At 47.6% G+C, this 26,311-nt stretch overlaps 1 protein-coding gene across 1 annotated transcript in view; it reads right to left on the bottom strand.

Annotated features, from left to right (window-relative positions):
* Window positions 1-26,311, bottom strand: part of ERCC6L2 (ERCC excision repair 6 like 2) — a 205,570-nt gene that overhangs the window by 107,165 nt on the left and 72,094 nt on the right. The window contains exons 4-7 of the mRNA XM_075318703.1: window positions 22,732-22,925; window positions 18,364-18,525; window positions 13,592-13,799; window positions 10,756-10,896 (exon numbers count right to left, since the gene is read on the bottom strand). Of these exons, the coding sequence (XP_075174818.1) occupies window positions 10,756-10,896; window positions 13,592-13,799; window positions 18,364-18,525; window positions 22,732-22,925 (705 nt within the window). The remainder of the gene's footprint in view (window positions 1-10,755; window positions 10,897-13,591; window positions 13,800-18,363; window positions 18,526-22,731; window positions 22,926-26,311) is intronic.

Below are 26,311 nucleotides of genomic sequence, written 5' to 3'. Positions count from 1 at the left end.
ATATTATATATATAATTGTATTTCTGAACATGTTTTTGTAAACAGCTAAAATAACAAAACTTGTGTCACTGTCCAAATATTTCTGGACCTAACTCTATATATATATACACACACACACAAATATACATACATACAGTGTATCCACCCATATCCTGTCCACCGCCATTAACTTGAGAACGGCGGCAGTTATAGGCATAGAAGTGGTGTCTAGGTATAGTAAAGTAGCCATGCGCTATGCAATGAAACCACTTATAGCGCCATCTGGTGGAAAACAACGGAGTTAGCATTTTTATCTCCCAAACGGAATGGGATAGAGAAAAAAAAGTGAACTACAAAGTTGTAGGGCATCATCAATAAATACAAATCGACACCTTGCATACAGAACTGCTGATATGAAACCCATGAAACCCCCAAAACATTGAATGCTGGTCACGCATATGGTGCTCATTTAACTTTGATGCTCAAAGTAGCCAACGTCAGCTGCAATGCACATCTGGACTCTGGACAGCATACTGTATCTTGCTGCACGTTGTGCAATATGGTAGGTGACACATTTGCATAAGCATCTGTGATACGTTGTCGTAGGTCCTGCACTGTTGGTGGAGGGGTCGCATAAACCTACTGTTTGATGTGACCTCACAGAAAGAAGTCCAATGGGGTCAGGTCAGGTGAGCATGGAGGCCACTCCACGCAGCCACCATACCCAATGACTTGTAGGAAGGTCTCCATGAGGTATCGCTTCACGTCCGCAGCCTTGTGAGTTTTACACGTTCTAATCATAGAATTTCTGTATGCAAGGTGTCGATTCGTATTGAATTGATGATGCCTACAACTTTGTAATTGCCTTTTTTTTCTCTATCTCGTTCCGTTTTCGAGATAAAAATGCTAACTCCGTTTTTCACCAGGTGGCGCTATAGGTGGTTTCATTGCGTAGCGCATGGCTACTTTACTATACCTAGACACCACTTCTATTCCTATAGCTGCCGCCGTTCTCAAGTTAATGGCGGTGGACAGGATATGGGTGGACATACTGGATATATATTTGAACAAAACTGTAGATGGTGATGCTTAAAACAATCACTTATGTTACTGAGGTCGCCACACTAGCTCTGTACATGACGCTCCATCTCTGACTATTTCACCACTTGCACTGCTTCATCCACGTTTCAATTATAATGCAGGATGGCATATTCCATCCATCAGATCAGAATCCTGAGTATGAAAATCATCCCACAGCCTTAATAATAAAGGACATAATACAGAGCATTCACTTATACTTCAGCTCTCCTTCCATTTATCCCACACAGGGCCACACTGTTTGACACATTTCTAGTAAGGTGCTCAAATGGTTATAATGACATCAGATAATTGCATGTTTCCTTAGCTAAGCCTGAATGAGTGTAATATTCCAACCTGCCAAAACCAACAGGCCTCATATATCACAAAGTCATTAGTGCAACAGACAAATTATAGGAACAGACGCTATAACAGTCTTTCCCAAGACATGACTGTAATGTTTCCAGTGCACTGGAGGGTAAGCTTTGTGTCCCGATACTTACGCGAGGAGGCATCTAAACTGTCAGGTCAATGATGTGTCACCTAAAGACCTCAACAAGGTAGTCCAATCGGAAAGAAAATATAGGCACCATGTTCTACTAAACTACAGAATAACAAAGTAAGCATTCAATAGCTTAAAGTTCCTCCAAAACCTGTCTTGTAATGTCCCATGGTGACAAGTGCATAATATGATTTCAAAGGATTTATTTCATAATCATAAAAAGGGGTACTTTTTGACAAAGAGGGATCCTCTGTGCTCCTTGCACACCAAACACTGTAGAATAAAGTAATATTCCTATATTGTCTAATTATAGTCTTATAAACAGATGGCATTTTACCAAAAATTCCCTTCACTTTAAAACTGGCGAGACCCCCACTTATTGGTAAATATCATTTCCCAACTTTCTGCATATTAGTGGGGGTTCTAGCTATATGTCATTACTTTATGAAACAGGAATTGCCCTGTAAGCATAATTGCATTTCCAACTATTGCTCACTTGACTCCTTCTCTAATACACAAGACTTATATGGAGTGGACTGTCCACAAATTAGCCACCCCCTTACTAAACTCTATTGAAAGATTGGTGCAATTGAACTCTCACCTCCTGAAATTATAGAATTATTTCGGCGTGCAATCATCACCAAATGGACCTCACAATGTATGGAGCTGACCGAGTGAAAAAAAAAGTTGTTTTTTGAAATTCTGCATCAGAAAAACTGAGCTACATTAATCACAGAAATTTGGACCTATGTAAATGTTTAAAAAGTGAATAATAGGATTTAACTTTCAAAATTGGACATGTTCTTTTAAGTACCGTATATGCCGCGTATAAGACGACTGGGCGTATAAGACGACCCCCAACTTCTGCCCTAAAAATATAGAATTTGGGATATACTCACTGTATAAGACTACCCCGCTCCCAAATGAAAAAAAGTCTGCTTTGATTGCAACATGTTAATTTTAATTCCGCGAGAGCCGTACAATATGTTTTTAAAGGGCCATTGACAGATCAATCGCGCCAATGTTCACTTAGTACAGCAAGGAATGCTGCTCCCTGCTGTATAAAGCCACAACTGGACTGAAACAATGGTACTACACTCTGCTACAAACAGACACACACAACTCTGCTACAAACAGACAAACACACACAACTCTGCTACAAACAGACAAACACACACAACTCTGCTACAAACAGACAAACACACACAACTCTGCTACATACAGACAAACACATACAACTCTGCTACATACAGACAAACACATACAACTCTGCTACATACAGACAAACACACACAACTCTGCTACATACAGACAAACACACACAACTCTGCTACATACAGACAAACACATACAACTCTGCTACATACAGACAAACACATACAACTCTGCTACATACAGACAAACACATACAACTCTGCTACATACAGACAAACACATACAACTCTGCTACATACAGACAAACACATACAACTCTGCTACATACAGACAAACACATACAACTCTGCTACATACAGACAAATACACACAATTCTGCTGCTCTGTGGGGCCTGCACCCGCGGCTCGGCGGGTACAGCACCCGCGGCATCGGCGGGGGGGGGATTGGCAGGGCATACATCTGGGGGGTTAGAAGCAGCTCACCGGAACCCATAATGGGGAGGCGGGGAGGGCATTTACCCGATTAGGTCACGGTGGAGAGGGGGCCCACACAGCGCCGGACAGAAGCTCGCCTCCTTCATCTGTGGGACTGAGAAGGCGGTAGCTCCGCCCACAGATGAAATTCAAAACAGGATGTCTGCGCGCCTTAAAGTGACGGCGCCGCAGATTGCTGCCGAGGACTGCGGTCCCCGGAACTCGGCCGGGGGCAGCAGAACTATAAAGGCGAGTGGGCCCCGGCCAAGGGACAGGAGAACTGATGAGGCCGAGTGGGCCCCCCCGGCTCTCCAGGGCCCCGGCATTTGCCCATAGACAGGTAGGAGCCCTGTCTGCGAGCCAGATACGGCCATCAAAAGAGCCATATCTGGCTCGCGAGCCATAGGTTCCCGACCCCTGCTGTATGATATATACCATATTTTTCGCTTTATAAGACGCACCTGATTATAAGACGCACCCCCAAATTTGGTGAAGGAAAAGAGAATTTTTTTTTTTAATGTTAAATGGGGTCCATCTTATAATGCCAGTGTCCCTCTAACAAATCATATAGGGTATATGTCCCTCATAGCCCCCCATCCTAAAATTAGCCCCCTTAATCTGGATATGGCCCCCTTATTTTGAATATAGCCCCCTTGTGATGGCACACGTTCCCCTGTGCTGCCTATGGTCCCCTATGGATTGCACACGTTCCCGTGTTAGATAACGCCCCCATGCTGCTGACCATGGCCCCTATAGATCGCACAAGTCCCCCTGTGTTAGATATCGCCCCCATAGTGCTGCCCATGGCCCCTATAGATCGCACAAGTCCCCCTGTGTTAGATATCGCCCCCATAGTGCTGCCCATGGCTCCTATATAGATCGCACAAGTCCCCCTGTGTTATATATCGCCCCCATAGTGCTGCCCATGGTCCCTATAGATCGCACAAGTCCCCCTGTGTTAGATATCGCCCCCATAGTGCTGCCCATGGCCCCTATATAGATCGCACAAGTCCCCCTGTGTTAGATATCTCCCCCATAGTGCTGCCCATGGTCCCTATAGATCGCACAAGTCCCCCTGTGTTAGATATCGCCCCCATAGTGCTGCCCATGGCCCCTATATAGATCGCACAAGTCCCCCTGTGTCAGATATGGCCCCTAGGCTGCTGCCCAAAGTAAAATAAAACCCTCTTTCCTTATCTCCTCCAGCGCTGAGCTCCCTCCTGTCTGGCTCCGTGCTTCTGTTCTTCAACTTCCTGGTTCTCAGTGCGGTCATGTGATTGGCACAGCAGGCTGAACTCTCTGCCTGCCTGATCACAGTGGAAGCAGGGACACGGGGAGAAACGCTGCAGGGGTAAGTAAAGCTTTTTTATTTTAGAATGAGCAGCAGCCTGGGGGCCAAATCTAACACAGGGGTGGGCATGTGCGATCACACTGGGACGCAGGCTCATATAATATGCACCGCTGCCCCAGCCCCTCACTGCGTGCGATTTCAGCACCATTGGAGATGGACAGCGGCTGTGCATATTATATGAGCGGGTGCAGGAGATCAAAGGCTGCAGCCCGCAGCGTTCCCCTGTGCTCCAGAGCTGCTGCCCCCACGTCCCCTGGACGCTGCAGTGTACATATATATATATACACACCCCCCCCGTATATCCGGCGTATAAGACGACCCCCCACTGTAGCCATTATTTTAAGGGGGTAAAAAGTCGTCTTATACGCCAGTATATACGGTAAATATTGTAGAATAATGATGCTGAAGCTGATGCTTTCAGGCGATATTTTCCCTAATCCCGGTCCACCGAATGCAAACTTTACCTACTATCCCACCTCCCAAAGAAACCCTGCTAACCTTATTAACATTAGTTATACACCCTCACTTCCCTCTTTTAGTTGTGCACTCTGGAATCCACAGTCTGTATGTAACAAGCTTCCTTACTTCCATAAATTCTCTCAACAACTCTTTTAATTTGCTGGCCCTCATTGAAACATGGATTCAGGATTTTGACACTGCTTCCCCTGCTGCCATTTCTCATGGCGGCTTACATTTTTACCATTCACTGAGAACGCAGAACAGAGATGGTGGTGGATTCGGCGTACTCCTGTCCCCACAATGCACCTTCCAGGTCATCCCCCCAGCTTCATCACTATCACTCTTCTTTCGAGGTCCACACCATCAGACTCTTTCATCCCATCTCCCTCACAGTAGTAGTTATATACCGTTCCCCAGTCTCACCCATCCAGTTCCTTGACAACTTTTAAGTATGGCTGCAACACTTCATGTCCTCAGAACTACCAACCCTTATCCTAGGAACCTTTACCATCCCCATGAACAGCTCCACCTCCCCATCTGCATCCCAGCTTCTATCTTTAACCACCTCCCTTGGTCTCTCACAGCTCTAATCCTTCGAGACACATGAAGATGGTAACACCCTTGACCTGGTCTTTGTCCGCCTTTACGCAATCTTTCACTTTGATAAATCACCCTTCTCCCTCTCTGACCTACAACATCCTCTCCTTCTAGCTCACAAATCCTCGCCCTCCCCAGCACACTCCCACCTATCACACATTCAGAAATCTACAGGCCATAGACTTACAAACTCTCTATACTCATCACTGTCCCCCATCTCCTTGCTTTCCTGTCCTGATCTGGCTGTAGACCACTACAATCACACACTCAGAAGTACCCTAGACCAAGCATCAGCCCTCACCCTCAGAACCTCCAAGCACAGAGTAAAACAGCTCTGGGTCACATCGCAAACTCAATTTCTCCAGTGATGCTCTAGGAGTGCCGAACGCCTATGGAGGAAAACTCGTACACCAGAAAGCTTTATCCACTATAAATTTATGTTAAGAACCTACAACTCTGCCTTTCACCTCACCAAGCAGACCTACTTCACCACCCTGATCTCCTCACTTTCCAACAATCCAAAAAAGCTCTTCAACACCTTTCACTTCCTCCTCAGTCCCAAAGTATGAACCCCTATCACAGACATTCATGCTGATGATCTGGCCTCCTATTTCACAGAGAAAATAGAAAACATCCGCTGGAAGATCAGCTACCAGCCATCAAGTGTCATGTTTCCCATCCCTCCCCACATCGCATCCGGCTCACTTTCCACATTTGACCCAGTCACAGAAGAAGTTTCCAGGCTCCTGTTCTCTTCTTATGCTACCACTTTCACTACTGATCCCTTCTCCTCACACCCACTCCAGTCTTTCTCTCCCATTGTCACTACTCACCTTTCTAAAACCTTCAATCTCTCTCGCACTTCTAGTATCTTCCATTCCTCCTTCAAACAGTCTATCATTACTCCATTATTAAAATAAAAACCCTTCTCTTGACCCATCATGCACAAGCAACTACAGACCAGTCTCCAATCTCCCCTTCATCTTCAAACACTTGGAGTGCCTTGTCTACTCCCGCCTCACCCGCTACCTCTCCATTCACTCTCATCTAGATCCTTTACAAACTGGCTTCCGACCCTCACACTCGACAGAAACTGCCCTCATCAAGGGGACCAATGACCTTTTGACAGCAAAACGTAATGGTGACCACCCACTGCTTATTCTTCTTGACCTCTCTGCTCCTTTGACACTGTTGACCACCATTTGCTTCGCTCTATGCTCCTTTCAAACAGCCTAAAGAACACCATGCTCTCCTGGTTTTATTCCTATCTTTCTGACCGCTTGTTGAGAGTATTATTTACTGGCTCCACATCTTCTCCTCTTCCTCTCACTGTTGGGGTACCTCAAGGTTCAGTCCTTGGCCTTCAGTCCTTGGCCTTCTTCTTTTCTCTCTCTACACTGCCCCAATTAGACAGACCATCAGCAAATTTGGCTTCCAGTAATATCTTTATGCGGATGACACACAACTATACACCTCATCCCCTGACCTCTCCCCCGCTATACTACAGAACTCTAGTGACTGTCTGCAGTTTGTAACATCATGTCTGCTTTAACTTTTCAAAACCTGAACTTCTTCTACTGCCTCTGTCTTCTAACCTTCCTAAACATCTCTCGGTGCGGCACCACGATATCTCCTAGGCAGCAGCCTTGCTGTCTGGGTGTTCAACTTGACACCAGTGTTTCTTCACCGCATATATACAATCTCTTGCCAGCTTCTATTGCTTGCACCTCAAGAACATCTCTAGAATCCTCCCCTTTGTCACCAAGGAAACCCTCACCGTGGCCCTTATTCACTTCCGCCTTGACTACTGCAATTCTCTATTAATTGGTCTCCCCCTAACTAGACTTTCTCCTCTGCAGTCCATCCTTAATGAGGCAGCCAGGGTCACCTATCTGGCTAATGGTTACTCGGATGCTTCCGCTGTGTGCCAGTCATTGTACTGGCTGCCCATATATCATAGAATCCAATTCAAACCTGCAAAGCTCTCCTACATTTCCACCCTCCTCTTTGTCTATCACCCTATCTGTTCTCTACGCTCCGCAAACAACTTTCGACTAACATCCACACTAATCAGAACCTCCCATTCCCGGCTTCAAGGCTACTCCAGAGCTGCACCAATCCTTTGGAATGCTCTACCCCAAAAAAGTGGACGAACCACAACTTAACTCAGCTACAGACGCTCGCTAAAAACACCTTATTTTTGCGTAGCCTATCACACTCCTTAATCAAATTAAATTCCCATAGTCCTTCTACCACTTCTCAGAACATAACACAACTCTCTGTCAAACTCCACCACACCCAAAAGCATCACAAAGATTGGCTGATGACTGGTTTATGCAGCCTTTATCTATCCTCCATTTCTTTGAAATGGCTGAATTGTCATCTACTTGCATAATCACCAGTTTTGTCTGTTCCCCTATTCCATCATCCACCGCGGCATTGTCCGTTGCTCAGCCGCAGTTCGAATGATGCTCCGGCTTCTGGGTACTCACTGCACGCACGCATACACACACATAAACACACAAAGCAGACACACATATATACACACATAGCAGATACTCATAGCAGACACCGAACACGTACACACACATAGCACACATGCATGTATACTCTGAACACAGAAACACACACACTGCTGTATACTCACCTGTCCAGGGCCGCCGCTTCTGCTGTCAGCCCTTTACTGCAGTTGAATGCTTTGTGGTGCCGTAAAGCATTTAACTGCAGTAAAGCCATGACATCAACCTGCAGCGGCCGCTTGGTACACCGGCTGCTATCACGGAGGAGTCTGTGTGCTGCAGCTGAAGGCTCTGCGGGCACGGAGGACAGGTGAGACACTGCATAATAGGGGACAGAAGGGAACCAGCAGGAGCACAATGTGCTCATTACTGCAGAGGACATCAGCCCCCCACCCACCAGATCTATATGCTCCCAGCACCCCCCTAACCAGATCTTTATACCCCATCCCCCCTCCACCAGATCTGTATGCCCCCAGCCTCCCCCCACCAGGTCTGTATGCTCCCAGCCCCCCACACCAGATCTGTATGCCTCCAGCCCCGCCACCAGATCTGTATGCCTCCAGCCCCCCCACCAGATCTGTATGCCTCCAGCCCCCCCACCAGATCAGTATGCCCCCAGCCCCCCCACCAGATCTGTATGCCTCCAGCCCCCCCACCAGATCAGTATGCCCCCAGCCCCCCCACCAGATCAGTATGCCCCCAGCCCCCCCACCAGATCAGTATGCCCCCAGCTACCCCACCAGATCAGTATGCCCCTAGCCCCCTCACCAGAACTGTATGCCTCTAGCCCCCCAGGACTGTATGCCTCTAGCCCCCCCCACCAGAACTATATGCCCCCAGCCCCGCCCCATCAGATCTGTATGCCCCCAACCCCCCCACCAGATCTGTATGCCCCCAGCCCCCCCCACCAGATGTGTATGCCCCCCCACCAGATCTATATGCGCCCAGCCCCCCCCACCAGATGTGTATTCCCCCTGCCCCCCCACCAGATATGTATACCCCTAGCCACCCCCACTAGATCTGTATGCCCCCAGTCACCCCCCCATTAGATCTGTATGCCCCCAGCCCCCCACCAGATCTGTATGCCCCCCACCAGATCTGTATGCCCCAAACCCCCCTACCAGATCTGTATGCCCCCCACCATTTCTGTATGCCCCCAGCCCCCCCCACCAGATCTGTATGACCCCAGCCCCCCCACCAGATCTGTATGCCTCCAGCCCCCCCACCAGATCTGTATGCCTCCAGCCCCCCCACCAGATCTGTATGCCTCCAGCCCCCCCCCACCAGATCTGTATGCCTCCAGCCCCCCCCCACCAGATCTGTATGCCTCCAGCCCCCCCCACCAGATCTGTATGCCTCCAGCCCCCCCCACCAGATCTGTATGCCTCCAGCCCCCCCACCAGATCTCTATGCCTCCAGCCTCCCCATCAGATCTGTATGTATGCCTCCAGCCCCCCCCCCCCAGATCTGTATGCACCTAGCCCCCCCACCAGGTCTGTATGCCTCCAGCCCCCCCACCAGATCTGTATGCCCCTAGCCCCCCACCAGATCTGTATGCCCCCCATCCCCCCAGTAGATCTGTATGCCCACAGACCACAGACCCCCTCACCAGAACTGTATGCCACCAGCCCCACTCACCACTGCTCCTGTCAGCACCACTAAGCATAGACAGATGTTTATTCCACCGCACTCCCGATGCGATAGCATTGCGCCTACGTCTAGTTGTAAATAAGCACCTGTACCTTGTCCTCCCCTCCCCCACTTCATTGTAGATTGTAAGCTCTTACGAGCAGGGTTGTTTTTACTTTTGATCTATTTATTGTATCTTCTATAATTGTTACTTGCTTGTATATGAACCCCTGAATTGTAAAGCGCTGCGGAATATGTTGGCGCTATAGAAATAGAGATTCTAACTATTATTATTAGTACTCAGAAAACCCCTTCTTAAAGGTAATCTGTCAGCAGGGTTTTGTTATCTCATCTGAGAGCAGCATGAAGTAGGCAAAAAGATCCCGAATCCAACGGTGTATCACTTAGATTACTGGCTACAGCCATTCTGACAATCTGTATTTTTAGCTTTAGTGATCTAGCTGAGCCCAGGGAGCTGTTCCTTCCCACACCAGGCTCTCTACAGATTGTACATTGACAGTGAGGTGTCAATCTCTGCAGGGGGCATGTTGGACTGCTCTGTACATGACTCGTGTCCCAGCAAAGATAAGGTACTGTGAAAAAAACAGGAATCCTTGAACCTTCTGTGCTAACCCTTGCAGCATGCTGGCATCAGCTTTTATAGCAAAAACCTGCTGACAAATTCCCTTTAAATACTTTTCACAATGTAAACTATAAACACCTTATGCTCACCTTAAGCACTGGCCCCATACTAGCAATGTCCGCGCCGACTCTCCTGGGGCTCATGTGACATTGTTATGGTATGAGAGCCCTGCCACCAATATCATACGAGCTCAGGAATACAAGGCACAGACATTGCTGGAACGGCGCCTGCATGGGAGGTGAGCATAAAGGGTTTTTATTTTACATTGGGGAATGTAGATTTAAGAAAGCCTTGTCTTAGTACTTTACAACCCCTTTAATTCAAACACAGAATAATATAATACATCATGACTGAAAAATACATGTCTTACTTTGTAACAACAATTTCTCCTTCTCTTGCTACTATTACAACTGCACCGTTCACTTCCTCGAAGAACCAAGCTGACATCTGGAGTCTCCAGGACGGATTGGTAGACTGCCTTTTGAAACTCTGACAAGGAGCAGTAGACTATCTGCAAATAAAAAAAAATTGGATGGATGGATAGATAGATAGATAGATAGATAGATAAAGTTTAGTTTTCATGTAATATAAGTAGTTACTAATGTTTTTATTTAAAGCATTCCTTCATAAAATTGAAACTTAAAGGGAACCAACCAGAAGGATTTTCACATATAAATTAAAGGCAGTGCCATACTGGCGCTAGCATGGTGAATAAAATAATACCTTCTAGATTGGATGCTTGATTGCTCAAAAAAACAAACATTCTCAAATGGTCCAGAAATTAGTACTTTGGTTGAGTGGCATATTCCTTCTCCTGGCTTGCCCCCTTTTCTTTATTTAAATTTAGTGCCATGCCGCCATTGCCGCTGTTGGCAGCACATGCGTATTGCTATTGTGACATCACTAATCACAGCTGTAGCTCCGTTAGGACATTACTGATGCCTCAGTGAGCGGTCACATTTTCTTATGTGACCATGTACTGCAACTTCAGGATGTGGCAGAGCCAGGATTTTTTGGCACATCGTGGTGTGGATTACGTCGGACCTGCATGGGTGTTTTGGGAGTTAATAAATTGGAGAAAGAGGGTCTTTTTTTGGTTTTGTGTTTATTTTAATTCACTCACATGGTTAGTAATGGGGGTGTCTCATAGATCCCTCCCCATTACTAACCTCGAGGTCGATGACAGCTGTGATTTTTTGACAATTCAAAGCTATCATTAACCCCTTATATTACCCTGAATGCAACCACTCTAGGGCAATCGAGATGAGCCGGGTAAAGCAACAGAAATGGCGCATCTAATGGAAGAGACAATTCCAGGGTGGCAGTGGGCTGCTATTTTTAGGCAGGGAGATGGGGGGCAATAACCATGGACCTCCCCAGCCTGACAATACCAGCCGCCAGCTGTCCGCTTTAATTTGGCTGGGTATCAAATTTGGGGAGACAGCACGCCAGTTTTTAAAAATTATTTAAAAAATTTGAACAAAAAAAAAAAAAAGCCGCATGGGGTTCCTCGAATTTTGATACACAGCCAAGATAATGCACACAGCTGGGGGCTGCAGCCTGTAGCTGTCTGCTTTATCTGTGCTGGGTATCAATATACGAAGGACCCATTTTTTCCAATTATTTATTTATTTTTACACTCCACAACCAATCACAGACACTGTCAGAGGTTGGGTGGAGGAAGCAGTGAATATGCATGAGTTAATTAACAGACCAAAAAGAAGTGTGACATCCGCACTGACCTGCTGTAATCACCATATCTGTGGGTTCACCCATCTCTATTCATTATGTAAATAATACCACATTTGACATGATTGTTTTGTACTTTAGGAATAATGCTGATCATTAATAATTATTAACAATGTAATACATATAGTTAGCCGTACTACATCCTCTACTAGATCCCCTAGTTTACTTCCGAAAAGTACCCTTACTCACTTGTTACATCTTGTTTATAAACATAAACAATAAAAAAATGTAATAAGTTGATTGGAAAGGAGCATTCTAGTCGTGGGGAACCTTTTTTTCTGCTGGGGACTTATTGGAAGTTTCTACCAACCTTCGGGGACCACAAAAAATTCATATATCACATAGGGACTGAGGATATATATACATCACAGGAGGTACTGGGGATATATATGCATCACAGGTGGGGCTGGGGGAATATACACATCACAGGAGGGGCTGGGGCTTGATCACCACTGGGGGGGGCACGGACAGTACTGCCGGTGGGACAGCAGCACTAGAGGGGCACAAGCAGGACTGGGGGACATGGACAGGATTGAGGGAGCACAGACATCACCATGGGGGCACAGACAGCACTGTGGGGACACAGCACTGAATTGGTGACGCATAGCACTGGGTTTGTGACACACAGCACTGGTGGGCGTACACAGTACTAGGGCAGTACACAGCACTGGGTGGAGGGCTCACAGCAGCCGTAGGCACATAAAGCAGGGAGGCAGGAGGCTCAAAGCAGCGGGAGCCAGGTACAGTAGGGAGGCAGAAAGCTCAGCAGCAGGAGGCAGGTACAACACGGAGGCAGGAGGCTCACATCAGTGGGAGGAAGGTACAGCAGGGAGGCAGGAGGCATACATCAGTGGAAGGCAGGTACAGCAGGGAGGCACACAACAGCGGGAGACAGGAGGCTCAAAGTAGTGGGAGGCAGGTACAGTAGGGAGGCAGGTACAGCAGGGAGGCCAGTAGACCTACTACTACTCCTCTTCTTCTGTGTGACGGGAGCACAGCACTTCTCGCTCTTACCCCACACACAAAGCCTGTTCCAGCGTGCTGAAGACATAATTGTATGCTCACTACACATTGTGATTTAAAGAACCAGCAGCAGACAACCTCGGCTGCCAGCCGAGTACTGCGGTCCCTGGGAATATGCACAGGGGCCGGATAAAATGTCATTGCAGGCGACATAAGGCCCACGGGACGGAAGTTCCCTACCCCTGTACTACAGTATGCACACACGTTCAGTATTTGTAACAGATTTTTCTGCTGAAACTACTGGAATAGTGGCAGCAAAAAAACGCTACATAAAATATGTGTTTGTGTTTATTCCCACACTCATTTGAATGGGTGAAAAACGCTGAAATGCTGCAGATTAAAAATCTCATTTACGAGGCGGGTGCTGTAAAACAAACGCTGTTCTTCCAATCACTCATCACACTTTAAATAATATACAGCAGTGGATTACTAACCCGATCTTCCTTTTTAGGTAACTGGCTACTTATAAGAGCCTTGGTACGTCTTAGGAAGAAAGTTGACATTTTCAGAGTCAGGTTCTGCATTACTTTCCTTCCTGTGGCTAGTTCTCGCTTCGTGGCATTATGTCGTTGGCCAAGTTCTATTGGGTGGGAATATTTTTCAATGAATTCTTTTCTGCCACCTAAACATCCAGGCACTGCCCTAAAGAAAAAAAAAAAAAAATTACGGTAAATGGCTTTAAGGGGAATGTGTCAGCAGGTTTTTGCTATCCCATCTGAGGGCAGCATGATGTACAGACAGAAACCTCTATTCCTCCAATGTAGCACTCACTAGGTTGCTTGCTGCAGTTTTGATAAAATCACAGTTTTATTGGCTGCAGATTTAGTAGTTCTCTGAATAATACACCACTGATTAACAGCTGTTTGTGTACACTGTGCATAGACAGAAAGCTGTCAATCAGTGGTGGAGGTGGGGTTATATACAGCTCATGAATATGGACGACTACATAGCAGCAGGTTTCGTAGTCTTCTACTGATGATATCATGCTGATGAAACAGAGCAAGCAGAACATTTAATAAAGTTAGTTTCATTCCCCAAGAACGCATGGTTGCATTTTTTGCAGCATTTTTGCACTCTCTCATTGCTTTCTGGGGGCAAAAAATGCCGTAAAAACACTAAAAGAATAGACATGCTACAGATTTTGAAAATGCTGCAATTTTCCAATTCAGACAGGAAAAAGAAACAAGCAAGTGCAATTCTAGAATCTACCAACTTTGACTGGTATGGGAAGAAGAAAAAAAAGCAGCAAAAATGCAACGTGTGAACTTAGCTTAGGGATACAAATCACAATGGCTGTGTAATCCTAATATTAAAGGGTTTGGACACTACTTGCTTTTTTATTGATCTTTAAACTGATCAGAGGCGAAGGCAGGAAATGCTCAGATGCTGCTGGGGCATGGCAGCTTCATCAAAACTAACTGATTAAAGGAGTTGTCCGACATAAACTCAAAAATTTTTGTTAAGCTAATCTGTGCTGTATTGTCATATAAAACACCCCTACATTGTTATTTTTTGTTTTCTAACTTTTGTTCCTCTTTAATTATTCCTTTATTCTCTGCAGCTCTTTGTTTACATTCAGCTCCAGTAAACTGACCTCTTCCTGTGCTAAACCTCCCAGTCAGAGCTGGCACCGCCCGGCCTCACTGTCCCGCCCGGCCTCACTGTCCAGCCCCGCCCCCTGCCAGTCCTGCCCCTGCCCGCCCCCTGCACACACATTCCTTGTCAGTATTCTGCCCCAGCACTGACCTGTTATCACTCTAGCATTGGAAATAACAGCCCACATAGGGCTCTCAACCCCCACCACATCAGGCTCTGCACCACACACACATAGGGCTCTGCACCTCACCCACACACATTTGGCTCTGACCCCCCACCACATCGGGCTCTGCACCGCACACACATAGGGCTCTGGACCGCACACACATAGGGCTCTGCACCGCACACACATAGGGCTCTGCACCCCACACACACATAGGGCTCTGCACCCCACACACACATAGGGCTCTGCACCCCACACACACATAGGGCTCTGCACCCCACACACACATAGGGCTCTGCACCCCACACACACATATAGGTCTCTGCACCGCACACACACATATAGGTCTCTGCACCGCACACACACATCGGGAACACATGTAGGGAATACGTACTTACCCCTCCTCGGTCCCTGCCGCTGCTCCTGCACGTTCGCCCGCTGTCTGGTCTGGACATATCAGCACAGTAGTGACGTCACCGCTGTCCTGAACTGTCAGACACAGACAGCGGGACAGTGATGAGAAGCAGCGCTGCGCTCCCTCTCATCAGTGCTTTCAAATGTACCGGCATCAAAGATGCTGATACATTTGAATATGCGATCCTGAGCAGGGGCCCGGTGCTGGCGGTGACATCGTAGGCATCCGCCACCAGGCCTCTCCCCTCAGCTCACGGACCCCACAGCAGTGCCGGGGGAGGTTGCAGGGAGAGTACGGGATGCGGGGGAATGTGTGGGAGAGTGCAGGGAAGGGGGGCGGGGACTCCACGCACTGTACAGCCCAGCAGGGCGGCAACATGCTGTTCACAGATTTGCATGTCAACATGGTCCTGCCCATGTTGACATGAAATGACCGGAAGCAGCAAAATCGTGGCAGGAGCGGTCACATGACCACTCTAAGCCGGGGGAGAGGAGCTGACAGCAGGGCAGGTAAGTGCTCACTATCTACTTACCTGCCCCAATGTAGCCCAATAGGGAAATAATAAACAAAAGTCAAAATAAGCCGGATAACCCCTTTAAACATGGATGGCCAATCTTAATGATCAGCATTCATAAGTCCAGCTAAGGCTGCTTTCACACTACGTTTTTTTAACATGCGTCATGAACTTTTTTTTGCTGTAAAAGTGGATCCTGTTTTTACAAAGAAAAACACATGCAAACGCATGTGTTATTTTGCAGGATCCTGTCACTTGAAGTTTATGGGTGGGCATTGAAGTCATGTGATCGTAAGTGAGGGAAACTGAACGTGATAGACTGGGAGCCAGCATCTGACAGCTGCAGACGCTGGTCACCAAGGTAAACATCGGGGTAACTAAGCGAAGTGCTTTGCTTGGATACCCGATATTTACCTTGGTTATGAGCGTCCGTAGCTGCTAGGAGCCGGGCTGCCTGATCTCTGCACACGTAACCAAGGTAAACATTGGGTAACTAAGCAAAGCGCTTTGCTTGGTTACCCGATATTGACCTTGGTTACGAGCGTCTGCCGCTCTTAGGCGGGGAAGAGAGGGAGGGGGAGGAGGGAGGGGGAGAGAGAGACTGGTCACGCCAGGCTGGTTTCTGGGCATGCTCAGTAGAGCAAGCAGGATCCTGACTATCAGCATGCCAGCGTTCACATGCGTTTGCGTGCAGTATAGTCAGGATCTAGTGAAAAACAGTATTTGGACGCAGCTCAAAAACGCTACAAGTAGCATTTTTGAAAAAAGTTAAAAAACTGCAAGTCGCTGGATCCTCACTATAAGGGCTAAGCCACACGGCGAGAAAATCGGTGCGAGTGGAGTGCGATAAAACATCGCATTCCCCTCGGACCAATTCTAGCCTGTGTGTCAGCACACATGGGCGATTATTTTCTCAGCCCTAATCGGACTGAGAAAACAATCGCAGCATGCTGCGATTGTAATCCGAGACTCTTTCTCTCGCACCCATTCAAGTGAATGGGGCGAGAGAAAAATCGCACTGCACTCGCGGTACACCGGTGTACTGCCAGTGCAATGCGAGAATGGCTATAGCTGACTACGCAGGAGAGAGGGAGAGAAATCCCTCCCTCCCCTCCTGAGTGCCGGCCCGCCCCCCGCAGCTGAGGTCTGCTCGCACGAACGGACCTCAGTTGCAAGGACACAAGCATGAGACTCGGCTCTGCTGTACTGCCAGCACGAGCCGAGTCTCATGCAAGGGGATCGCAGTAATCCCCGTGTGGCCCCAGCCTAACGCACGCAAACGCATGTGAACGCATGTTGACGCGAATCCATTGCAAATACATTGAAATGAAAACGCATTTGCACTGGAAGCGTTTTTGAGTTAAAAAAACGTTCATGACGCATGTTAAAAAAAACGTGGTGTGAAAGCAGCCTAAGTGAGAGAGATCACGAGTCCAAGTGTATTGAGTCTCCTCCCACTCAGCCTGAATAATAGCTGCAGATTAAAGTGAACAGATCTCAGCAGCAGGGAGGAGGACGCTGAGGAGATGTCAATCAGATCAAGTGGGTGAAGATTGAGTATTAACTTTCCTGGAAAATTATACAGAAAATCTGACAGATTTTCGAAGGAGACACACCATCCTAATCAGGTCTAGGATATCTATTTAATAGTGATTACAGTCTGAATTGCGAAATCTGCTGACATCTCCTTACATACATTTTTGGCTTAGTGTTCAAACATAGTGCAAATGTGGCCTTAGGCCCCTTTCACACATCAGTTTTTGCCATCAGTCACAATCCGTCGAATTTTGAAAAAAATGGATCCCGCAACTGATTCCGCTGGATCCATTTTTTCACGCCGTCCATCGTTTGTTAGAATGGACGCAGGATGCATCATAATCCGTCAAATGACGGAATCCGGCGACGAATTCCATTTTTTTTTTTAACTGAGGATGCTTTCATTTATTATTTAGTATCAAAACTAGCCAGTCGGATCCATCGCATCAGTTTTTCCACAATCTGCGACGGATCCGCCGAGCCAACAGATTGTGACCGACAGCAAAAAACTGATGTGTGAAAGGGGCCTTAGCGTTACTTGGTCTCCACATTTAAAAGACACTAGCTAGACTCTAGAAATCCTCATTTTATGATCAGCATTATGCAATCATTTTGGCAAGTAGTTTAAAAATAAGTATACCAGTTTCTTCAAGTCTATGAGATCTATTTAATAATCTTTGCAATGTGCATAGTGGAATCTGGTGACAACTCTTGACATATACTTTTGGCTAAGTGTACAAATATAGTGTACGAATATAGTGTACACTTGGGCTTAGCCTTACTAGGGCTCCATAATTAAAAGGGTTGTCCCAGACTGACAAATTGATGGCCTTTTTATGCAAGCCAGAAATATGCGAGTCCTGGAAAACTCCTATACGTCAAACCAGCCCAAGAAATCATATTTTGAACCCATTGCTTACATATTTGTAGAAATGGAGGCACGCAAAGGAAGATAGGATGTCCCAACCATAAAGACACTTACCAGTCCATAACACACCACAGCTCCTCCATGTTATTCTGCAGTATAGTCCCTGTGAGTCCAATACGAGTTTTGCACTTTAAACATTTCATTACCTCAGTCACTCTCGCCTTTGGATTTTTAATTTTATGCACTTCATCGACAATGACTGCTGACCACGCTATACTGTAGACAGAAAGAAAAGAGAATATCCCCAGGATATTGTATTAAAGTCAAGGGGAAGGCAATACGTCGGCAAAACTAAAGAAATATACTGGTTACCAAAAGCTCTTCAGTGTGAGGATCTTGTGAAACAGCTCCTTATACCCGGTTTCCCTGTAAATACTCGTATGCCTTAGTATTTTTTTTTTTGAGTATGCTTAAAATATAAGCCCTTCCCCAAAAATAAGCCCTAGTTGCAGTTCCATAACAAAGTGTCCAAGCAGCTAAAAAAATGAACTCAACAGACCCCAAATAATTAGTTAGCAACTACCAATGGTGGATGGGCTCTCATACAGAGATCTGCGTTGCTGTCAGGTCCCTCAGCATTGCAGCTGCATCTCACAAATAGATCGGGTAGCAGTATCACTCCGCACAAGTGATACTGCTACTAATCACCAGGGGGATCTATCTGCTGTAAAACGCAGGGGGACCAGATAGTGATGCAGATTTGTATGTGAGAGCCCATTCACTTGCCAACTCTGTTTGGGGTCTGGTAAGTATGATTATTTTAAGGGTTGTCTGCATTCTTTTGGGGTTAAAGTTAGCAGTACATAGAGAATAATCAATTTAAGCCGGTAATTTAAATCTTTATAAATATGGTATGTACCCACCACTATAGGATTGCTTTGGTTCTGCACCATAAGAGTAGCAAATCAGATAAGAAAATGTGCATCTGACCAGTAATAGGAGTAACACAAAATGTTGATGTTGCAGAATGTGATGACATGATTGTATTTGAATAAATGCAGTTTTTCCCCTGAAAATAAGCCCCAGAGCAACTTTCGGAGAAAAAAAAATTATATAAGACCCCGTCTTATTTTCGGCGAAACATGGTATCTTAGCCGGATCCCAAAGTGTGTCATGCAAATACCATTGATTGTTTATCAGGTAAAGTGGTTATGATTATCACTGCAGCTCTCTTGCATTCAAGTGAATACAACTGAGCTACAATACCTGGCACTGCTGCTGCTAAGTTAATGGGCCTGAGTCTGGTAAATAGTAAAGGTAGCAGCATAGTGCTGGGTTGAGCGCTCCCTTTAACCAGCTGATACCGTGTTTGTCTGAAAATAAGACAGGGGCTCATTATTTTTTGCTTTGAAAAATGGGTTTAGCCGATGTCTTTTTTCCCCAATGAACAACAATTCACATTCATTTAAGAGATCTTTGGTGACATGTCACATGATTGTGAAGTCACCAAAGGTCCTTAAGCAGTCTTACCTTTGGAATAGAAACGCTGGCGGCCCCTAACAGAGTGGGTACCGTGAAAAATTGCCCAGTTTGACTCCCCCCAATGCCGGAACTGACTGTAACTAGGGATTATTTTTGGAGTAGGGCATATATTTCAAACATACTCCAAAAATCCTGTAAAATCATGTTAGGGCTTATCCATGCTCTCCATGTTTGGCCCGTGCTCTGTATGCCCTGTGCTCTCCATGTTTGCCCCGTCCTAGGTTTGCTCCGTGCTCTCCATGTTTGCCCCGTGCTCTGTATGCCCCGTGCTCTCCATGTTTGCTCCGTGCTCAATGTTTGCTCCGTGCTCTCCATGTTTGCCCCGTGCTCTCCATGTTTGCCCCGTGCTCTCAATGTTTGCTCCGTGCTCTCCATGTTTGCCCCGTGCTCTCCATGTTTGCCCCGTGCTCCCCATGTTTGCCCCGTGCTCCCCATGTTTGCCCCGTGCTCCCATGTTTGCCCCGTGCTCCCATGTTTGCCCCGTGCTCTCCATGTTTGCCCCGTGCTCTCCATGTTTGCCCCGTGCTCTCCATGTTTGCCCCGTGCGCCCATGTTTGCCCCGTGCTCCCCATGCTTGCCCCGTGCTCCCATGCTTGCCCCGTGCTCCCATGTTTGCCCCGTGCTCTCAATGTTTGCTCCGTGCTCTCCATGTTTGCCCCGTGCTCTCCATGTTTACCCCGTGCTCTCCATGTTTGCCCCGTGCTCTCCATGTTTGCCCCGTGCTCTCCATGTTTGCCCCGTGCTCCCCATGTTTGCCCCGTGCTCCCCATGTTTGCCCCGTGCTCCCATGTTTGCCCCGTGCTCCCATGTTTGCCCCGTGCTCTCCATGTTTGCCCCGTGCTCTCCATGTTTGCCCCGTGCTCTCCATGTTTGCCCCGTGCGCCCATGTTTGCCCCGTGCTCCCCATGCTTGCCCCGTGCTCCCATGCTTGCCCCGTGCTCCCATGTTTGCACCGTGCTCCCATGTTTGCCCCGTGCTCCCCATGTTTGCCCCGTGCTCCCCATGTTTGCCCCGTGCTCCCATGTTTGCCCCGTGCTCCCATGTTTGCCCCGTGCTCCCATGTTTGCCCCGTGCTCCCATGTTTGCCCCGTGCTCCCATGTTTGCCCCGTGCTCCCATGTTTGCCCCGTGCTCCCATGTTTGCCCCGTGCTCCCATGTTTGCCCCGTGCTCCCATGTTTGCCCCGTGCTCCCATGTTTGCCCCGTGCTCCCATGTTTGCCCCGTGCTCCCATGTTTGCCCCGTGCTCCCATGTTTGCCCCGTGCTCCCATGTTTGCCCCGTGCTCTGTCTGTTTGCCCCGTATGCCCCGTGCTCTGTTTGCCCCGTGCTCTGTTTGTCCTGTATGCCCCGTGCTCTCTGTTTGCCCTGTATGCCCCGTGCTCTCCATGCCCCATGCTCCCCATGTTTCCCCCGTACTCCCATGTTTGCCCCATGCTCCCAAGTTTGCCCCGTATGCCCCGTGCTCTGTCTGTTTGCCCTGTATGCCCCGTGCTCTGTATGCCCCGTGCTCCCATGTTTGCCCCGTGCTCTCCATGCCCCATGTTTGCCCCGTGCTCTCCATGCCCCATGTTTGCCCCATGCTCTCCATGCCCCATGTTTGCCCCGTGCTCTCCATGCCCCATGTTTGCCCCGTGCTCTCCATGCCCCATGTTTGCCCTGTGCTCCTTGTTTGCCCTGTGCTGGCACGGTACCCCACACCTTGGCACAGCCGCACACAGCTTAAAAATAAAAAAAAAAAACTCACCATCCAGCAGCAGCTCCACCGCGCGGCCACAAGACACCGGGGCCGCCTACTGAGTGACGCTCCTCCGTCTCCTAGGCAACAGGCCTCCGGCCCAGGAGAGGAGGAGTGTCAGAGGGAGAAGAGATGTCTCTGCTAAACACCACGTTGAGCTGTCGGCGCGATCACATCGGCAGTTCAACGTGGCTCAGTGTGGTGACAGCGCGCGTGCCAACACAAAGGGCTCTGCGTGCCCAGTGTGGCACGCGTGCCATAGGTTCGCCATCACTGTCATAGACTATGTTTTGACGGGAAAAATTAACCCCGCACTTTACAGTTACTCTCAAAAATCCTGCCTCCATTAAACTGAATAGGTGGGAACTGCAGGCTATTAATAGCAACTGTCAGTGGTTGCTATAGGAACAAAATAAACTGTTAGTATAAGAAGCTTATGTGTGAGGTAAAAAGATGGCGGTGGTGAGACAGATAGAGACAGACCGAGAGAGAGAGACAGAGACAGCCCGGGGAGAGAGACAGCCCGGGGAGAGAGACAGCCCGGGGAGAGAGACAGCCCGGGGAGAGAGACAGCCCGGGGAGAGAGACAGCCCGGGGAGAGAGACAGCCCGGGGAGAGAGACAGCCCGGGGAGAGAGACAGCCCGGGGAGAGAGACAGCCCGGGGAGAGAGACAGCCCGGGGAGAGAGACAGATCGGGGAGAGAGACAGATCGGGGAGAGAGACAGATCGGGGAGAGAGACAGATCGGGGAGAGAGACAGATCGGGGAGAGAGACAGATCGGGGAGAGAGACAGATCGGGGAGAGAGACAGATCGGGGAGAGAGACAGATCGGGGAGAGAGACAGATCGGGGAGAGAGACAGATCGGGGAGAGAGACAGATCGGGGAGAGAGACAGATCGGGGAGAGAGACAGACCGGGAAAGAGACAGACCGGGAAAGAGACAGACCGGGAAAGAGACAGACCGGGAAAGAGACAGACCGGGAGAGAAACAGACCGGGAAAGAAACAGACCGGGAAAGAGACAGACCGGGAAAGAGACACCCAAATAAATCATTGGGCTTATGTTAGATAATCTATTTATGCGAGTATAAATATATGTGCAGTTTTGCACTGTACAGTAATTTGAACAGCAAACATGAAAACAATAATAGGCAGTGCTGAGGCCAAGTATCTATCCTTTGATTATGTTGTTGTGCTCCTCTTACCTGTTTAGCTCATCTAGACACAGGCGGAGTGTCTCATACGTAGTTAAAGCAATTTCATATTTTCCCTGTCTTAGCCGTACTAATTCAAAATCTTTCCGGTTTCCATGAATGACTGTCAGCTTGAAATATCCCCATGTCTCCAGCTCATCTCTCCAGTTGAAAAGAACAGATAAAGGAGATACAATCAGAAAGACCTGAAATAGTATGAAAACAACAATGAAGTATAAGGTATACGTCTGGTGGTTCCTTACTCCATAATACTCATGCACAAAGTAACAGGCACTACAAAGCAGACTCGCTCTCTCTCTGTTCAAGCACTTAATAGTTAAATATCGATCTTAGAGTGCAGTTACACTGTCGGATTATCAGGAATGAAACGGTCTAGGAAATCTTTTTTTCTTGATTATCAGCCTGTCTAAGAGTGCTACAAATCACCTGATAATTCTCAGGTGAAATAATTTTCATAATTTGCTTAAAAATCATCGTTCTTGGCAGCACTTCATTCTGTCTAAACAGGGCATTTGCTGCAGAGAATATTACGATTTTTGGTATTCACCATAAGATCTCTTTCTTGATGTCTTCATTGGGGGATACAGTAACCATGGGATGGTCTGCAGATACCCAGAGGCTGCCACTATTATAACATTCAAAATGAAATGTCTCCTGCCTGGCAGACTACATCGCCAGCACCAGGCTTCTCAGTTTAGTGAGAAAAACATAAAAAGAAACAAGGCATGAAAATTTAAAATAATTTAATTGCAAAACTAAAGTAAATGTATGCCCGACCGGGTAACTAAGGGTGGGAGCTGTGTCCCACAGTGAAGACTATGAGACAGACATTTTACAATGAGTACCAAACAATTTAATGTCTCGGTCGCTTCATTGGAGGACACAGTAACCATGAGATACCAAAAGCTGTCCCTGGGGTGGGAATAACAAAAATATTATACTGTAATCACCAAACTTTCTTCGTTGCTCAAGTGGTCGCTTAAGAAACTGCCCCCTACAGATTTGCATCTGATGAAGCAAAGATGTTGACCCTGTAAAACTTAGAAAAGGAATGCACAAATGACGAAGTAGCTGATTTACAGACATGCATGGCCCAAGCCTGGTGGCAAACCGCACAGGAAGCTTGCATCGGTAGGGTAGAGTGTGCTCTAACACTGAAAGAGGGAACCTGGCCCTTATAAGCATTCATAATGGCAATTCTAATCCAAAGGGCAACAGTTGCCTTAGAGACGGCAAGGCCTCTACGGTGGCGCTTCGGTAAAACAAATAGAGTTCGGTTACCTGAACAGAGGGGTGGCTGCTAAATAGTTCCGCATGGCCCTGAAGACATCCAGCCTGTGCAAGGCCCCCTCAAATCAGATGAGAAGGAGCAGGGCAAAAGGAAGGAAAGACTATGTTGTTGTTGAGGTGAAAAGCTGAAACCACCTTAGGGAGGAAAGAGGAAATCTGCCTCAAAACTACCCAGTCCTGTTGTAGAATGAGGTAAGGAAGGCGACAGAAGTGAGCCGCCAACTTCAATACTCTCCAGACAAAAGGTGAGGACTATAAGAAAGGCTACCTTTTAGGAAAGATGCAGCTGGGAGAGCTCCCTAACAGGCTCTGAATGCGGAGATTGAAGGGCATCTAAAACTAGGTTAAGATCCCAAGCACGAAGAGGAGGCTGGTACGGTGATTTAGCATGCGTCATCCTGTGAAAAAATGTTTTGACCAGCAAAGGCAGACAACTAAAACTTGAGGAAGCTAGGCACCAATCTGGACTCCAGACCCGACTGTAAGAAGGAAAGAAAGGCATAGAAAAGGTGTAACGTTAGTCAACTCACACCAACGAAGTAGGCCATCAGTATGTGATGACTGATATACAGCGATGAAGGCTTTTGTGACCTAATCATAGTTTGAAGGACTGACTCTGACAGCCCTGCCATCCTCAAAACCATGGCTTTAGAAGCTATGCCGTTAAACTGAGTTGATACAAATTCTGATGGAATTTCGGCACCTACGAAAGATCTGTGCGGACCAGGAGAGTCCATGGAGCATCTCCCAGGTGATCGAATATGTCTGCATACAAAGCTCTCCAAGGCCAGTTTAGTGCAGGATGACTGGAATCTCCTCCATCCTGACCTTCCTTAGAAGCTTGGGCAGAAAAGCTAGATGAGTAAACAGGTAAGGCAAAGTGGACTGGAACAAAGAAATTGCAATGGGTATCAAATCGACATTCAGGGTGCCCCACCAAATGCAGATCTGCTCGAACACCACCGTATGGCGTGCACATTTGCCTGTGGCTACATGCTGGCAACTTAGGAAGTCTGCTTTCCAGTTGGAATATGAACTGCCAAAATTATTGGCACCTTTTCCTCTGCCCAGTTCAGAAATCTTGTGACCTCTGACGTGGAGGTTAGACTCCATGTTCCACCCTGATGATTGATGTAGGCTACCAAAGTAGCATTGACCGACAATGCAAACTAGCAATCTAGTGAAAAGGTGCGGTTAATGCAGAAATGTCAAGTAGATGGCTCTGAGCTTCAACACGTTGATTGGAAGAAGACTTTCCTAATTGTTGCAGATCCCTGAACAGACAAGTGGCGGTAGACCACCCACCCTCCAAGGAGACTGGTATTCATTGTTAGGACCTGTCACTAAATAGGACAAAACGAACGACCCATGGTTAACCAGTATATGAGAGACTGAGCGGGTATTTGGCTGCATCCAGGAAAGATGAACATAAATACCTGCCTGCGCGATCTGATACACTACCTACAATTTCCCCTCCTAAGAATTGGCAGGGAAACTTCACCATAAGTGCTTGGACCAAGCAGTAATTGCCTTAGTCACCAAGCTGGTGGCGAAAGCGGAGCAAAATGCAAACCCTGTTTCCTCAACGGCTGATCTGCCATTGCCTCTATACGTCTATCCATAGGATTTCTCAGTGCCACTACCTCAGAAAGAGGGAGGGTGGCAAATCTGAACAGACAAGAGCCAGGCATGTCCACTTCAAGTGGAGTAGACCAAGAGTCCACCAGCTCTGCTGGGAAGGGGTACAACACCTCCTCAACAGTTTGTCTGGGTCCTACCATTTCGTCTGCAGAACCTCCACTTATTGTGGTTATAAAAGACCTGACCACACGTTTACTCCTCCTGAATGAACAAACCTCCAAGGAAGGAGGGGGGTCCACGTCCACCTCTGTAACTCCTCAGAGTCTACAGCTGTTACGAGACTCTTCACCATCTCCCTTAGTTTAACCACCTGGAAGGAGTCTAGGACAGACTCCAAGCCGGAACTACAGTTTGATCATTTGTGGGGGGTGCACATCCTGAGAATGACCCAGCCCGCGTCCTCCGGCAGATGGGAAGAGACCCATAAGAATTAAGTAAACTGAGGTGGTTTGGATCACAGCCGCGATGTTAGTGTGGAGCAGTCTGTAGGTCAGACTCACTTGCTAAGGCGGTGGAAGTCATCGGTATTGTAGAAGCCATCAGCAATCGTTCCACAACTGTAACCACGAGCCTAGGCTGTGTGAGAGGGGCACATTCTCCTCAAAAGCTACAGGGGTCCGCTGAGTAGATATCAGCATGG

Source organism: Anomaloglossus baeobatrachus, chromosome 1, assembly GCF_048569485.1.
Source record: "Anomaloglossus baeobatrachus isolate aAnoBae1 chromosome 1, aAnoBae1.hap1, whole genome shotgun sequence".
NCBI classification, from domain to species: Eukaryota; Metazoa; Chordata; class Amphibia; order Anura; family Aromobatidae; genus Anomaloglossus; species Anomaloglossus baeobatrachus.
The sequence above is the reverse complement of the archived record's forward strand: the minus strand, read 5'-3'. Positions and strand labels throughout refer to the sequence as shown.